This window comes from Plecotus auritus (genome assembly GCF_963455305.1).
Source record: "Plecotus auritus genome assembly, chromosome: 2".
NCBI lineage: Eukaryota > Metazoa > Chordata > Mammalia > Chiroptera > Vespertilionidae > Plecotus > Plecotus auritus.
In genome coordinates, this window is record NC_137771.1 from 169,578,807 (window position 1) to 169,594,743 (window position 15,937).

General features: G+C 39.1%; 1 protein-coding gene across 1 annotated transcript in view; it reads left to right on the plus strand.

Moving 5' to 3' along the window:
- The window catches only part of LOC308243050 (protein mono-ADP-ribosyltransferase PARP14-like), a 76,592-nt gene that overhangs the window by 19,870 nt on the left and 40,785 nt on the right, over nucleotides 1-15,937 (plus strand). The window contains exons 6-9 of the mRNA XM_080658112.1: nucleotides 1,562-3,813; nucleotides 6,057-6,290; nucleotides 7,033-7,254; nucleotides 14,628-14,706. Of these exons, the coding sequence (XP_080514238.1) occupies nucleotides 1,562-3,813; nucleotides 6,057-6,290; nucleotides 7,033-7,254; nucleotides 14,628-14,706 (2,787 nt within the window). The remainder of the gene's footprint in view (nucleotides 1-1,561; nucleotides 3,814-6,056; nucleotides 6,291-7,032; nucleotides 7,255-14,627; nucleotides 14,707-15,937) is intronic.

Genomic DNA, 15,937 nt, shown 5'->3' on the forward strand with positions numbered 1-15,937 from the left:
AAAATCTTAAGGAAGGGAAACCTTATTAAACACTATAGCAAGTGCTGTTTTCTGCCATAGCATCTCACTGAATCCCCATAATAACCTGCATGGTTAGATATAGTTACTCTTTCTTTACAGCAGAGGAAATGGGATGGAAAATTAAGATCTCTTTGGTGGTTCTTGGATCAGATAGATCCAAGTTCAGATCTGGCTTTGGTGCTTACTAGCTTTGTGATCTTGGACAAGTTACTTAAACCCACCAAATCCTGTTTTCTCATGTGTAAAACAGTTCCTGTTATTACTTCCCTCGCAGGAACATTATGAGGATTAAGTGAAATTATATCTGCAAAGTGCTTGGCACATGGTGGGTGCTCAGTCAGTGTTAGCGGTCACTGGTACTGCCCAGGCTTGTAGCGTGTACGGGGCCACATGGGGAAGTTGAGGCTATGTGTCTGGATCTCTGAAGGCCATGTTTTTTTTTATTATGTCTGGCTCAAGGCCTAGGATCCAATCATCACAAGTGAAGTTATTTTTAGCATATTTCCACAAGGATGCTATTTTAATCCAAATCGTTACTGGAATTCTTTCTAATTCCCTTCCTTCTTAGACTCCTTGTACCTGTCTAATAACTACCACAAAATGAGTTTTGGGGACATGAGTATCCTCCCACCCAACACACACACATGCCCATATACCATCCTACCGAGTGTCCCAGTAAAAGTGGCAAGAGACTGATTATAGCAGGGATGGGGGAGGTGCAGGACTTGCTGAATCAGTCTCTGGGCTGGGCTCTGATGACTTCGAGGATGACCTTGGTTTGGAACCCCTGGTAGAAGGGCAAGAGTGTGGGCTTTGGGGCCAAACAGACACTGATTGGAATCTTAGCTCAGACATTTACAGTCTACAGGACCCTATTGGAGTTATCTAATTTTTATTAGCCTGAATTTTATCATTTGTAAATAGTGATGATAATAATAGTGTCTCTATCTCAAAGGGTTATCATGAGGATTAAATTAATTAAATATTTATAAAGCACTTAGAATAGTGTCTGACACTTAGTAAGCTATGATAATTATTATTATGCTCCTCCCCTTAGAAGTGATAATGGAATCTAAGTCATCTATGAAGCCTAAAATTGTGAGAGGCACAAGAAACAGCACATAGCATGATTCTTAGACAAGGTTGGCTTTAAGCACCAGAATATTCTTTACATTGGCGCAAACAGTATCCCCATGCTGGTGACCAAAGTCATATCTATTTCTTAACCTGGTTTTGATATATCATTGTTACCACAAAAACAGAAAACAGAATTTACATAACATAATTTCACCATACAGTGATCTTGGCCAGAAAGTAATTACTCCATTACACAAGGGATACCTGTGCAGTGTTAATACATATGAATTTATATTTGAGCACTTTGAGAGTAGAGCTGTCCTTTTAATACTATGTTGTAACAGCAAAGTTCTATAGACACTAGGATTCCCCCTCCACCCCCTGACAGGAGAGTTTTGTTTGTTTGTTTTCATTTGAAACATATTACCCTGGGATTATTTTATTTTATTTATTTCTTTTTAAGTGTTAGACACCATCATGACCAAGAAGCTTGGCCTCAATAATATGCCGCTCTCCATGTTCCCATACTATACCTCTTTGGGCACAGCTTTGTACGGAAAGGAGAAGCCTCTGATCAAGCTTCCAGCGCCATTTAAAGAATCTTTGGACCTTTCTTTATGGAAGTTCTTACACAAAAGGAATCATCTGATTGAGGAGATAAATGAAGAAGTGAGACGTTCTCACTGTGAGCTAACATGGTCCCCACTCAATGGTGAAGTTACCATCAGACCTGCAGCCACCTTAGTCAATCAAGGAAGAAAAAGAATCAAGAACTGGAAGAAAGATGCTTCCACAGCCTTCTTCGGCATCAGGTCTAGATTTAAAGTTACCCCATTTAAAGTGGATCCAGCAGTGTGGGACATCATGAAAAATGACTTAGAAGATGAAAGAATTTTGATTGAGTTTGATACAGATATGGGGATTGTAACCTTAGTGGGGAAATCAGAGGATGTACAAAACATTGAGCCACAAATCAAGGAATTAATAGAAAACGCCACTCAAAAAATTAAAAGAGAAGAGCAAAGTCTGAAGGAGAAAGTGGCCATTTCTCCAAGAAAGTATTCTCTTCTGTGCCACAGCGGTATACAGGAGCGTCTCCGCAAGAAGTACCCAGAGATGGAGATTTTTTATGACAAAGCCACCCAACACATGTGCTTTAAAGGACTCGCTATAGATGTGTATAAAGCAAAGTGTGAAGTCCAGGAAAAGATGTACACCATGGTTCAGAAAAGCATTCAGCTTCCCCCTGAGGTTTTCCAGTTTTTGCAACAGGTCGACTGTTCAGATCTCTCCAAGTCTCTTTTGATAGCGCAGAAAATTCTTGCCGTTTATGAGCTAGAGGGCACAACTGTTTTCTTAACCGGCTGTTCTTCTGAAGTCCTATTAGAAGCTGAAAAGCAAATGGTCAGTGCCTTAAGTTATAAGCGCATAGTCATTGAGGACAGGGAAGTTATTAACAGCAAGAGATGGAAAACCATCACTAACAATTTGCCTAAGAAACATAATTCCTCCTCAAAGACTGTAACGATCAATGAGTTAACTTCAGGAACCACAGCTGAGGTCATTATTGCAGGCTGCGTGAGAGAAGTAAATGAAATCTATAACTTCCTATTTGACTTTGTGGAAAAAAACATGAAAATAGAGAGATTCCTTGAAGTAAAGCCTCCCTTAGTTATTGATTATTTGAAGGCAGAGAAGAAGCTGTTTTTGCAAAAGATAAAGATGAACAAGCTAAATGTTCAGGTAGATTTCAATTCTAGGAACAAACCAAAAGGCATTTTACTAACTGGCTCAAAGGCCGAAGTCCTAGAGGGAATGAACATCCTCAAGCAAGCCAGGGATTCAGTTTGTGTTAAAAGCATCAGTATTGATAAGCCAGGAGCCAGCCAGTCCTTCCGGGATAAACCATGGTATTATAAACGTGAGGTACGGTTATATGGTTGTTTTGTAGAACTACTGCAGAATGAAGAAAACAAGGAGGGAGGTGGCAGTGATGGGCAGAAGTGCTCCTGTCGGACAGAATTGGCCCCTGGAGTCTCACTGATTGTACAGCAAGGTGACTTGACACGGTTTCCTGTTGAAGTGGTTGTGAATGCCGCAAATGAGGACCTCCGTCTCAGTGGGGGCCTGGCTGCTGCTCTTTCAAAGGCAGCTGGCCCTGAGCTCCAAGCAGACTGTGACCGGATAGTGAAGAAAAAGGGTAAGATCCCAACTGGCCATGCCACCATCTCGAAACCAGGAAAGCTCCCATACCACCAGGTGATCCACGCAGTAGGACCCAAGTGGGACAGCAATGATGTTCTGGGGTGTGTGTTACAGTTAAAGAATGCTGTGAAAAGAAGTCTCCATTTGGCTGATAATTTCCAGTACCAATCCATAGCCATCCCTGCTATTAGTTCTGGAGACAGTGGCTTTCCCTTATCCCAGTGTGTGGAGACCATTGTTTTGGCCATCAAGGAAACCTTCCAGTATAACTCGGCTGGATGCACCTTGAAAGAGGTTTACCTTGTGGATTTAGCTGTGAAGACTGTTGAGGCCTTTGCTGAAACTGTGAAAACTGTATTTAAAGATAACAAGCCTGATACTGCTTCCCTACCCAGTGTACCAGCAGGAGTCCAGCCGGGCCCGAGAAATGATGATGGAAACAGACAAATGCTGCTATGCCCAGGCGGTCTGAGGATCCTGTTGGTGAAAGGAGATGTGCAGGATGCTATGGTGAGTGTCCCTTTTTACAGAACACCCAGTAGGTGCTGCAACTCCAGGGAGTCTGTTGCCAAAGGAAGATTAGGATCAAGGGAGAATTAGGGAGAGAATCCCCTGCTCTCCATCCTGACCTGGAAATAAGTTTTCTTAGAAAATTGGGCTACTTCACCACAGCATTTCCTGATAGGGAGTGGCCAGTTATGTGTGGGAACTGGAAGTGTATTCAGATCACCAGGTTCCCAGTAAATGTGAAAATCCACAATAATAGCTTACAATTACAAGGCTCTCTATACTTTCTCAGGGCCTTCGTTCCTGTCATATTTTGGCAAATCTGAGGTTACTTTCCTATCAAATTTACTGATAGCAGATATAGAAAATTAGCGTGTATAGTGGGGACAGAAGACAGGAATCTTGTCAATGGAGCTGAACCAGGTTGAGCCTGGAGACCTGAGTCTGAGGGCCAATAAGCACCCAGCACCAGTAAGAAACTGTGGGAAGGAAAGTCCAAACTGCACCTGGAAGTGGTCTGAGTATTATGTGGGGACTATTATTGTAGGTCTGCCAAGGGGGTGGTGTGTTTTTTAAAAACGTTTTTAACAGCCTTTTCAACACAAGCTCTAAGTAATGGAAATAGCCCTGGAAGCCCCTGCTGTGCCAGATGTTCCTTCCTTCCTTTGAGGATTGTGGGCAGGCCTGGGGAAGAGATTCCTAGGGAAGGCCATTTGCCTATCTTCTTCAGAGAAATATCTACTCAGATCCTTTGTCCTCTTTTAAATTGGGTTATCTTTTTAAAAAAATATATTTTTATTGATTTCAGACAGGAGGGGAGAGGGAGAGAGATAGAAACATCAATGATGAGAGAAAATCCTTGATGGGCTGCCTCCTGCACACCCTCTGCTGGGGATGGAGCCTGCAACCCGGGCATGTGCCCTTGACTGGAATCGAACCTGGGACCCTTCAGTCCACAGGCTGACACTCTGTCCACTGAGCCAAACCAGCTAGGGCAATTGGGTTCTCTTTTTATTACTGAATTTTAAGAGTTCTTTATGTATTTGGGATACAGGTCCCTTACCAGATTATGATTTGCAAATATTTTTTTTTCATTCTGTGGGTCATCATACTTATATAATAAGCTTAAATGATAATTACAAGAATAATTGCTAACACTGATCATTTAGTATGTGCCAGGCAGTATGCTAAGTGCTTGGCTTGCATTTTCTCATTCAATGCCATGAGGTAGATTCCAGGATTAGTATTCTTCTCAAAGAGATGAAGGAATGAGACTTAGAGGGGCTTAGTAATTTGCCCAACTCTCACAGCTAACAAATGGTAGAGGCATGATTGGAATTTGTTCAGGCACTATTTCAAAAATATTATAAAATAATTTTATTTCTCATAAAAACAACAACAACAAATACATACACAAGAAACTCTTTGATTTCGAGTCAGTAATGGGATAGTTCCATTCCTTTTCCATCTTGAACACTAAATAATAAGATATTCCTTCCATTCCTTTTTTCCCCATAGATATTTGAGTTCCCATGCCACAGTACCTGCCGTGTGTTGCTCATCCGTGACCCATGCAGGACAGCTTTGAAAAGGACTTAGTCACATGCCTTCTCTTCTCTTCTCTTCTCTTCTCTTCTCTTCTCTTCTCTTCTCTTCTCTTCTCTTCTCTTCTCTTCTCTTCTCTTCTCTTCTCTTCTCTTCTCTTCTCTTTTCTCTTCATGTCTTACTCTAGCTGATTAATCCACTCACATGTCCTGCTGGAAACGCTTCCATAGCTTCTCACTGTCTGTCGGGAAGTCCAGATGGCCTGGCACTTGAGGTCCTCTGCAGTCTACCCCCACGGTAACATTGCCAGCCTGGCTTGCACCATTTTGCTGCACAAGCTGTCTATCAGCTCAGCAGCTCACACCCACCATGCATGTGTTCCCCCTTCTGAATGATTTCCCCGTCTCTCCCTGTCTGCTTCAACTATTCCCAAAGGGCACACATCACGCAGGGGTCCTCACTGGCCACCGATGGCACTTCCTCTGGCTCCTTCAGTGATCACACTTTTTTGACAGCTCTCTTTTGTCCTGGAGTGTAACTTAAATAAGTATCTAATAACACATTGTCTTGGGTGGTATTTGTCTCTGAAAAGAGTCATCTTTAGTTGTCCCCATTGTGCCAAGTCCAGTGGCTCAAATACAGTAATCCTTGATGAATGCTTTTTGTTAGAATTTGAAACAAATTGTTGGTTTTGTCTTTAGGATGATGTTGTTGTCAACTTCATTCCTCGGGATCTCAACCTTAATAGTGGGCCCCTTTCTCAGGCCCTCTTGGCAAAAGCTGGGCCTACTCTCCAAGAGGAATTGAACGAAGCTGCACAAGGGATAGCTGTTGATGTGGGCACGGTTCTTCAAACCACTGGTCAGTGTGTGTCCTATCAAGTGCTTCATGTGGTGGTTCCAAGCTGGAAAGATGGCGATACATCTTCATACAAGGTGAGGCCTGGTTTTAAATTCCTCGGGAAATTGAGTACCTTTTTGTTCTCCTTTCAATAAAATGTAGATTGCACCCTGTCTATTTCTCTTCTGTAATAATTTCACATTCTTGGCAGGTTCCATCATTATGGCCCTTTCTTTTAGTGTAGCTGACTGCTCCTGAAAACTAGTTATTGAAGACAGGGAAGAGTTATTGAAGATAGCACATCTTTTTAAAAAAATTGATTTCAGAGAGGAAGGGAGAGGGAGATAATGATAGAAACATCAATGATGAGAGAGAATCATTGATCGGCTGCCTCCTGTACGACCTCCTACTGGGGGTTGAGCCTGCAACCCAGGCATGTGCCTTGACCAGGAATTGAACCATGACCTCCTGGTTCATAGGTCGATGCTCAACCACTGAGCCACATTGGCTGGCCGAAGATAGCACATCTTTAGTGACGAAGGCAAGGTGAGGGCATGAAGAATGGAAGAGCATGAGGGATTAGAACAGTAGTTGCTTTGCTTCTTTCCTTCATTGCTGGGTGCATGTGAATCTTTTTGAAGGGTTTCTTACATTCTCTTTTTCTTTTCCTGTGTTTTTCCTTCCCTTTCTGACTGCCCTTAGCCTGCCTTTTTTTGAAAGCAAAAAGGAGTAGAGAGAGATCACAGTCAAAGTTGCTAAATTCTCTTTTTTTGGTCCTAACTCCCATTTCTAGGCAAAAAAAAAAAAATGTATAATGATGTGCTTTGTACTTTTCAGATCATGCAAGACATAATCAGAAAATGTTTGGAAATCGTTGAGAACATGCGCTTAAACTCAATTACGTTTCTAGGCATAGGAACAGGCAATTTGGGGTTTCCTAAGACTGTTTTTGCTGAGTTGATCATTTCGGAAGTGTTCAAATTTAGTAGCAACAATCAACCAACACTTTTACAAGAGGTTTGCTTTCTGCTGCACCCGAGTGATCACGGGAATATTCAGGTACAGCTTCACTCATTTCTGGTTATTTTGTCAACTGAGCCCTAACGGTATCCAATGTCTTCTTGGTTGAACAGGTTGTTTCTTTTATGTATTTCCCATGCAGGAAAGTAAAAGAGCACTGTAGACTAGTTGCAGCATGGCAATTTTCAAGCAAAGTTAGGAATATAGAAAAAAATTTAGCTTCTTATTTAGGAAAATTTCAAACATGTAGAAACATAAACAAAATAGTGTAATAAACTCCCTTATAGCCATCACTCATCTTCACAATTATCAACCTATGGCTAATATGTTTTATCTCTATCTCCATTTATGCCTTTCTTTCCATATTATTTTTAAAATTATTTATTTATTTTTAATTGTCACCTGAGAATCTTTTTATTAATTTTTGTTTTTAGAGAGAGAGGGAGAAAGAGAAAGAAGAGAGAGAGAGAGAAAGAGAGAGAGAGAGAGACATCAATGTGAGAAAGAAACATCATACACACACCTACTAGGAATCGAACCTGAAACCAAACCTAAGTATGTGCCCAACCTACAACCTTCTGGTGTATAGACGACACTCCAACTAAGCCACTCTGCCTTATCATTATTTTTTTTTTTGCATTTTAATTTCTTTATTGGTTAAGGTATTACATATTTGTCGTCAACCCCCATTACCTCCCCCCCATTCATGCCCTCACCCCCCTGTTGTCTGTGTCCACCAGTTAGGCTTATATGCATGCATACAAGTCCTTTGGTTTATCTCTCCTCCTTACCCCCACCCTCCCCTACCTTCCCTCTGAGGTTTGACAGTCTAATCGATGCTTCCCTGTCTCTGGATCTGTTTTGTTCATTAGTTTATGTTGTTCATTATTTCCCATAGATGAGATCATGTGATATTTATCTTTCTCTGACTGGCTTATTTCACTTAGCATAATGCTCTCCAGTTCCATTCATGTTGTTGCAAATGGTAGGAATTCCTTCTTTTTTAGCACAGCATAGTATTCCATTGTGTAGATGTACCACAGTATTTTAATCCACTCATCAGCTGATGGGCACTTAGGCTGTTTCCAAATCTTAGCTATGGTAAATTGTGCTGCTATGAACATAGGGGTGCATATATCCTTTCTGATTGATGTTGCTAGCTTCTTGGGATATATTCCTAGACGTGGTATTACTGGATCAAATGGGAGTTCCATTTTTAGTTTTTTGAGGCAACTCCATATTGTTCTCCACAGTGGCTGCACCAGTCTGCATTCCCACCAGCAGTGCACGAGGGTTCCTTTTTCTCTGCATCCTCGCCAACATTTGTCGTTTATTGATTTGTTGATGATAGCCATTCTGACAGGTGTGAGATGGTACCACATTGTCGTTTTGATTTGCATCTCTCGGATAATTAGTGACTTTGAGCATGTTTTCATATGTTTCTTGACATTCCTTCTGTGTTCTTTCGAAAAGTTTCTATTTAGGTCTGTTGCCCATTTCTTGATTGGATTGTTTATCTTCCTTTTGTTGAGTTGTATGAGTTCCCTTTTAATGTTGGAGATTAAACCCTTATCAGTGATAACATTGGCAAATATGTTCTCCCATGTAGCGGTCCTTCCTGTTGTTTTGTTAAAGGTTTCTTTTGCTGTGCAAAAGCTTTTTATTTTGATGTAGTCCCATTTGTTTATGTTCTCTTTATTTTCCATTGTCCTAGGAGCAGTATCAGTAAAAAGTTCCTTTGGCATATGTCTGAGATTTCTCTGCCTGTGGATTCCTCTGTATTCTTATGGTTTCCTGTCTTATGTTTAAGTCCATTATCCATTTTGAGTTTACTTTTGTGTATGGTGTAAGTTGGTGGTCTAGTTTCATTTTTTTGCATGTATCTGTCCAATTTTCCCAATACCATTTATTGAAGAGACTGTCTTGACTCAATTGTATGTTCCTGCCTCCTTTGTCGAATATTAATTGGGCATAGTGGTTTGGGTCAATTTCTGGGTTCTCTATTCTATTCCATTGGTCTATATATCTGTTCTTGTGCCAGTACCAGGTTGTTTTGAGAACAGTGGCTTTGTAATACAGCTTGATATCTGGTATTGAGATTCCACCTACTTTGTTCTTCTTTCTCAGGATTGCTGAAGCTATTCAGGGTCTTTTTTTATTCCAGATGAATTTTTGGAGAGTTCGTTCTAGGTCTGTGAAACATGCCGTTGGTATTTTAATGGGGATTGCATTGAATCTATAGACTGCTTTGGGTAGTATGGACATTTTAATGATATTGATTCTACCAATCCATGAACACGGTATGTTCTTCCATCTGTTTATATCTTCCTCTATCTCTTTTTTCAGTCCTGTATTTTTTTGCATATAGGTCTTTTACCTTTTTAGTTAAGTTTATTCCTAGGTATCTTAATTTTTTTGGTACAATGGTAAATGGGATTGCTTTTTTAGTCTCTCTTTCTGTAAGTTCACTATTGGTGTATAGAAATGCCATAGATTTCTTGGCGTTAATTTTGTATCCTGCTACATTGCTGAATTCATTTATTAAGTCTAATAATTTTTTTGATGGAGTCTTTAGGGTTTTCTATGTACAGTATCATGTCATCTGCAAATAAGGACAGTTTTACTTCTTCTTTTCCAATTTGGATGCCTTTTATTTCTTCTTCTTGACTGATAGGAATGGCTAGTACTTCCAGTACTATGTTGAACAGGAGTGGTGAAAGTGGGCATCCCTGTCTTGTTCCTGTTCTTAGGGGAAATGGTTTTAGTTTTTGTCCATTGAGTGTGATGCTGGCTGTGTGTTTGTCATATATGGCTTTTATTATGTTGAGGTATGATCCTTCTATTCTCACCTTGCTGAGAGTTTTTATCAAGAAAGGGTGTTGGATTTTGTCAAATGCTTTTTCTGCATCAATTGATATGACTATGTCATTTTTCTTCCTCAATTTGTTTATGTGATGTATCATGTTTATAGATATGTGGATATTATACCATCCTTGCATCCCTGGAATAAATCCTGTTTGGTCATGGTGTATAATCGTTCTGATGTACTGTTGGATGGGATTTGCTAGAATTTTGTTGAGGATTTTGGCATCTATGTTCATGAGGGATATTGGCCTATAATTCTCTTTCATTGTGTTGTCTTTATCTGGTTTTGGTATTAGGGTGATGCTGGCTTCATAGAATGAGTTTGGAAGTGTTCCTTCCTCTTGAATTTTCTGGAATAGTCTGAGGATGATAGGTTTTAGTTCTTCCTTGAATGTTTGGTATAACTCTCTATGAAGCCGTCTGGCTCAGGGCTTTTGTTTACTGGAAGCTTTTTGACTGCTCAATTTCTTCCATAGTTATCGGCCTATTGAGATTTTTAGAATCTTCCTGATTGAGTTTTGGAAGGTTGTATTTTTCTAGGAATATGTCCATTTCCTCCAGGTTGTCTAGTTTGTTGGAATAGTGTTGTTCATAATATTTTTTAACAATCCTTTGTATCTCTGTGGGGCCTTTTGTTACTTCGTCTCTATCATTTCTGATTTTGTTTATTTGAGTCCTCTCTCTTTGCTTCTTGGTGAGCCTGGCTAGAGGTCCATCAATCTTGTTTATCCTTTCAAAGAACCAGCTCTTGGTTCATTGATCTTTTGAATTGTTTTTTTGGTCTCTATGTCATTTTTATTTTTGCTCTATATTATCTCCTTCCTTCTGCTCACTCTGGGCTTTTCTTGTTGCTCTCTTTCTAATTCTTTGAGTTGTAGCGTTAGATGATTTACTACCATTTTTTCTTGTTTTTTGAGGTAGGCCTGTAGAGCTATAAACTTCCCTCTCAGGACTGTTTTCATTGTGTCCCATAGGTTTTGGATTGTTGTATTTTTATTGTCATTAGTTTCCAGGATGTTTTTAATTTCTTCTTTGATCTCATTGGTAACCCAATCAATATTTAAAAACATGTTATTCAGCTTCCAAGTGTTTGAGTGTTTTGGATTGTTTTTATTGTAGTTTATTTCTAATATTATGCCATTGTGGTCTGAAAAGATGCTTGGTATGATTTCAATCTTCTTGAATTTGGGGAGACTTTTCTTGTGGCCCAGTATGTGGTCTATTTTTGAAAATGTCCCATGTGCACTGGAGAACGTATATTCTGCAGCTTTGTGGTGAAATGTTCTGAAGATGACAATTAAGTCCATCAGATCTAGTGAGTCATTTAGGATTGTTGTATCTTTGCTGATTTTTTGTCTAGAGGATTTATCCAGTGATGTCAGTGGTGTATTAAAGTCCCCTAATATGATTGTATTGTTGTCAATCTCTCGGGCCCCGTATTATTTTGAAGCAAATCCAGATACACATTTTACCCATAAACAAGTCATTTATTTATTTTAGACTTTGGAATTTAAAAAGTAACAACACCATGTCCCTGGCTGGTGTGGCTCAATTGGTTGAGCATTGTCCCATGCACCGAGAGGTTACAGGTTTGTTTCCCAGTCAGCACACATGCCTGGGTTGTAGGCTCGATCTCCGTTAGGGGGTATGTAGGAGGCAGCCAATCAATGTTTTCTCTCATCAATGTTTCACTTACTCTCTCTCTCTCAAGTCAAACAAAATGTAATTTTTTTAAAAAAGGGTTTCCCTTCACTTAAAAAAAAGTAACAACACCACAATACTATTTCACTCATAAAATAAATTGACAATTATTCCTTTATTTCATCAATTATCAAGTTAATGTTCAAATTTCCAACTGTCTCATAAATGTTTTGTTTTTACAGCCTGTTTTTTTAATCAGAATCCAAATAAGGCCCATATTGCAATGGAGTTGACATGTCCTTAACCTTCTTTTAATCTATAGGATTTCCTTCCATATGAACACAGGAATTTTAATACATAATATAAAAGCACAGTTGTGGTCCTCTAAATAGAAGATTGTCAGGATGAAATACAACTGAAGGATGTGGTAAGAATGAACTCAGCACATCCCCTACCTCCTGGAATAGGAGAGTTGGTACCAGAAGTACAGGACCATCTTCACTCATAGAGAGTCTATTGACCAGCTCACATTTTGCTGAACACAAGCTATAGGTGAGCCACTGGACTCTACATTATGATAGAACAAGAGACATTTGTTAAGAGGCTATTATCAGTGCCTCCAAGTCCTTAGAGTCCAATAGAGTAAATGACATTAAATGTTTGAAAAGTTCCATGGTAGTGCAAGGATTAAATGAACAGATCAAGGCCAGCAACCCAGGAGATGTCCATGAATTATTGGACCATTTGAATTTTTAAGTCATTGTTAATTTTTTTCTGGATCTAGATACTACCTTTAAGTTCTTCTGAAGCAAACAATTCCAATCTAAATTCTATTCAAACAACCAAACCACCTGAGCAAAATAACATGGTCCATTTTTTTGGTCTGAATAAATACAGTAATTTATAGTCAATAAATGCTTTTTGAACAACCCTCCTATGACCTGCATTATACAAAGTGATGTGCATCATGGGGTGGGTATGTAGCACATAGTTCCCCTCCTGTACATCATAATTACTCTGGGAGCTAAGGTTTATACACATAAAATGAACTAAATTAGAAAGAAAGTGCTGAGCATTTTTCAGTGGGTGAATAGGGGAGTGAGTCCTATGACATTTACCTGGACCTTCAAATTTAATTATTGCTGTGCATCCCCAGATCCTGTTTCCTTTACTAAAGGCTTCGGTTCCTATGCAAGTATTCAGAAGAAGGATTAGTCTTTACAGACACCTTTACTGCCACTGGAAATAGTACTGATTCTCTATACATGCTGTGACACTTCGTTGCTTAAGATTTTTAAAGACAGTTAAACTTTGGTTATATTTGCACACAAAAACAACAACAAGCTTATTGAGATGTTTAGAGGTAACAGAGGTTACAAAACAGCAGCCCATGGTCTGAACATGGCCTCTAGATGTGTTTTATTTGGTCTAGTTTGAATCAGTTGCTAATATTTTCAAATCAAACATCCTATATAATAAAAGGCTAATATGCAAATTGACCAAACAGCAGAAAGACCGATCGCTATGACGCATACTGACCACCAGGGGGCAGACCCTCAATGCAGGAGTTGCGCCCTGGTGGCCAGTGTGTTCCCACAGGGGGAGTGCCGCTCAGCCAGAAGCCAGGCTCACGACTGGTGAGAACAGCAGTGGTGGTGGGAGCCTCTCCCGCCTCCGCATCAGCGCCAAGGATTTCCAACTGCAGACTTAGGCTCACTCCCATAGGGAGCGGGCCCAAGCTGTCAGACAGACATCCCGCAAGGGCTCCAGGACTGTGAGAGGGTGCAGGCCTGGTTGAAGGACCCCCCGAGTGCACGAATTTCATGCACCAGGCATCTGGTTTCACATAACACTCCAGATGTCCACTGTGACATTCTGACACATTGGATATGCGTTTCTGTCTGAACAGTTTGCTGTGGCTGAATGGCAGATGCTGTATAGTTCTCCAGAGTCACATCACTTCACCTTTACACTTGTAGCTTACCTGCCTGGGCCCTGCAGGTCTATGAGTCTGACACCCTCAGTCTATAGTCTATTCCAGTCCTTATCGCTTTATTATATCAGCCTTTCAGCCAAGATGTTACTTGGTACTTTTTGTTTTTTACCAACAAAATCCTCTGTTGCTTGTTTACACAAATGTGATGATTTTGGGGTGCCTCTACCAACTCAAAGAAATGGAATTCACAGGTTCACTAAGACTAAAATACAGCCTCTTGCTCCAAAATGCACTACTCCACTAGCCATTTCTCTTCTGGTACAATTAAGAAGTTAAAAACTGAAGTATCTAGGTTCTTGTGATTGTCTTTCTCTTAACACTGTATTTTTAACAACTGGCAACTTATTTGCTCTTACTGAATATGAAAGAAATATATATTCATTGTAGAAATTTTGAACAGTGCAAAATGCATAAATTATCTTCATCATATTTTGTTCTAGTCTTCTATACATATGTACTTTGCAAAGTGGTGTCAATAATATAATTAAAGTTAATCTTCTTTTATTTAATAATGTAAAATGAGTACTTCCCTATTCCAGTAACTACTCTTTGAAAATGTAATTCCTACTGGCTGCTAAATATTTTAACACAGGGATATACTAAAGTGTATTTAACTATTTCTGTACTGGATTTTAAACTGTTTTATTTTCTTCTTGATTTTAATAAATAGCACTGTAATGAATATTTTTGTATTTATATCTTTGTTCCCATCTTTGATAATTTTCATGGGATGCATTTGTAGAAATAATATATGTATTTTCATAACTTTAAAAATATAAAATGATAATAACAATACTTTGAGAATTGTTCTCTCATCAATATTTGTGCATGCATGATCAAAAGCTGTGATGAATCAAATTCATTCATCTACTAAGGATTGTAGTAATCAAAACTGTCTTTGTGTTTCTAGGCATTTTCAGATGAATTTGACAGAAGGGCTAATGGAAATTCCAACAGTGACAGAATTCCCAAGGCTCAGAATACACAAGGTTCAGTAAAGATATCTTTTCATTTTTCCTATATTTATTTTATTCTTTTTTGTTGTTCTTTTTTGGGGTTCAGAAAAAATATTAAATTAAGAAATTACTTCTAGTTGTTAAATGACTATTTAATGATAAGTGAAAGATGACAGTGATGATTTTTATGAAAAAACCTATTTGTGAGAAAGGAGATATTAAATCATATTCCATGCACTCGGGCATGCAAGACACTGACCATGATTGACAATCTTGAGCGGAAGATTAAGCAATCCAAGTTAGATGATCTGTACAGAGGGCTTTAAGTAGTGATGAGGCTACTATTTTCTAAGGATGGTATGACCTGTGCTTTTGGAAATAGACACATTTAAAGAGACAATACCAACCAAATACTTCTCTGTCAAATTTGCTGTTATATGATTGGCTTTATCCTATTTGGAGTTTTCTGAGGCTTCTTGAATCTCAATATGTATGTCTTCCATCAAATTTGGGAATTTTTCAGTCATTTATTCAAATACTTTTCCTGCACTTGTCTCTCATCTCCTCTGGTGCTCCAAAAACATGAATGTTAAACCTTTTGCTAGTATCCTGCCAGTCCCTGAGGATCTATTTTTGTTTTGTTTTTTCCTTTTAATCTTTTTTTTTCTCTGTTCTTCTGATTGGATAATTTTTATTGATCTACCTCCAAGTTCACAGATTCATTTCTCTGTCTACACTTCAGTCTATCCAATGAATCTTTAAAATTTCAGATATTGTATTTTTAAGTGCTAAAATGTCCATTTAATTCTTAATTTATAATTTATATTTCTCTGCAGAGACTCCTATTTTTCCATTCTTTCCAAATCATTTCCATTCATTCAAATATATTTACTTTGACCTCAGGGAGCATATTTATAGTAGATACTTTAAAGCCTTTTATAAGTCCAACATCTGGATCATCGTGACATAAGCATCTATACTGAGTTTCTTTATTCTTGAGAACTGCTCACATTTTCTTGGTTCTTTGTATGACAAGCAGTTTTGGATAATAGGCTGGTTATTTTCATTTTTATATTGTGAAACTTGGGTCTTGTTAAAAATCTCCTGGAAAATGGTAATTGTTTTAGCAGGCAGGCAGTCAGTTAAGTTCATCCTAATAGTTCTGTCTCACTTTCTATGGGCAGCGTTCCCATGTCACTTCAGTTCTCAGAGCCTTTGCTGTGCTTCTGGGGATGGCTCCCACATGTGCAGCTCCGGGGTGGGC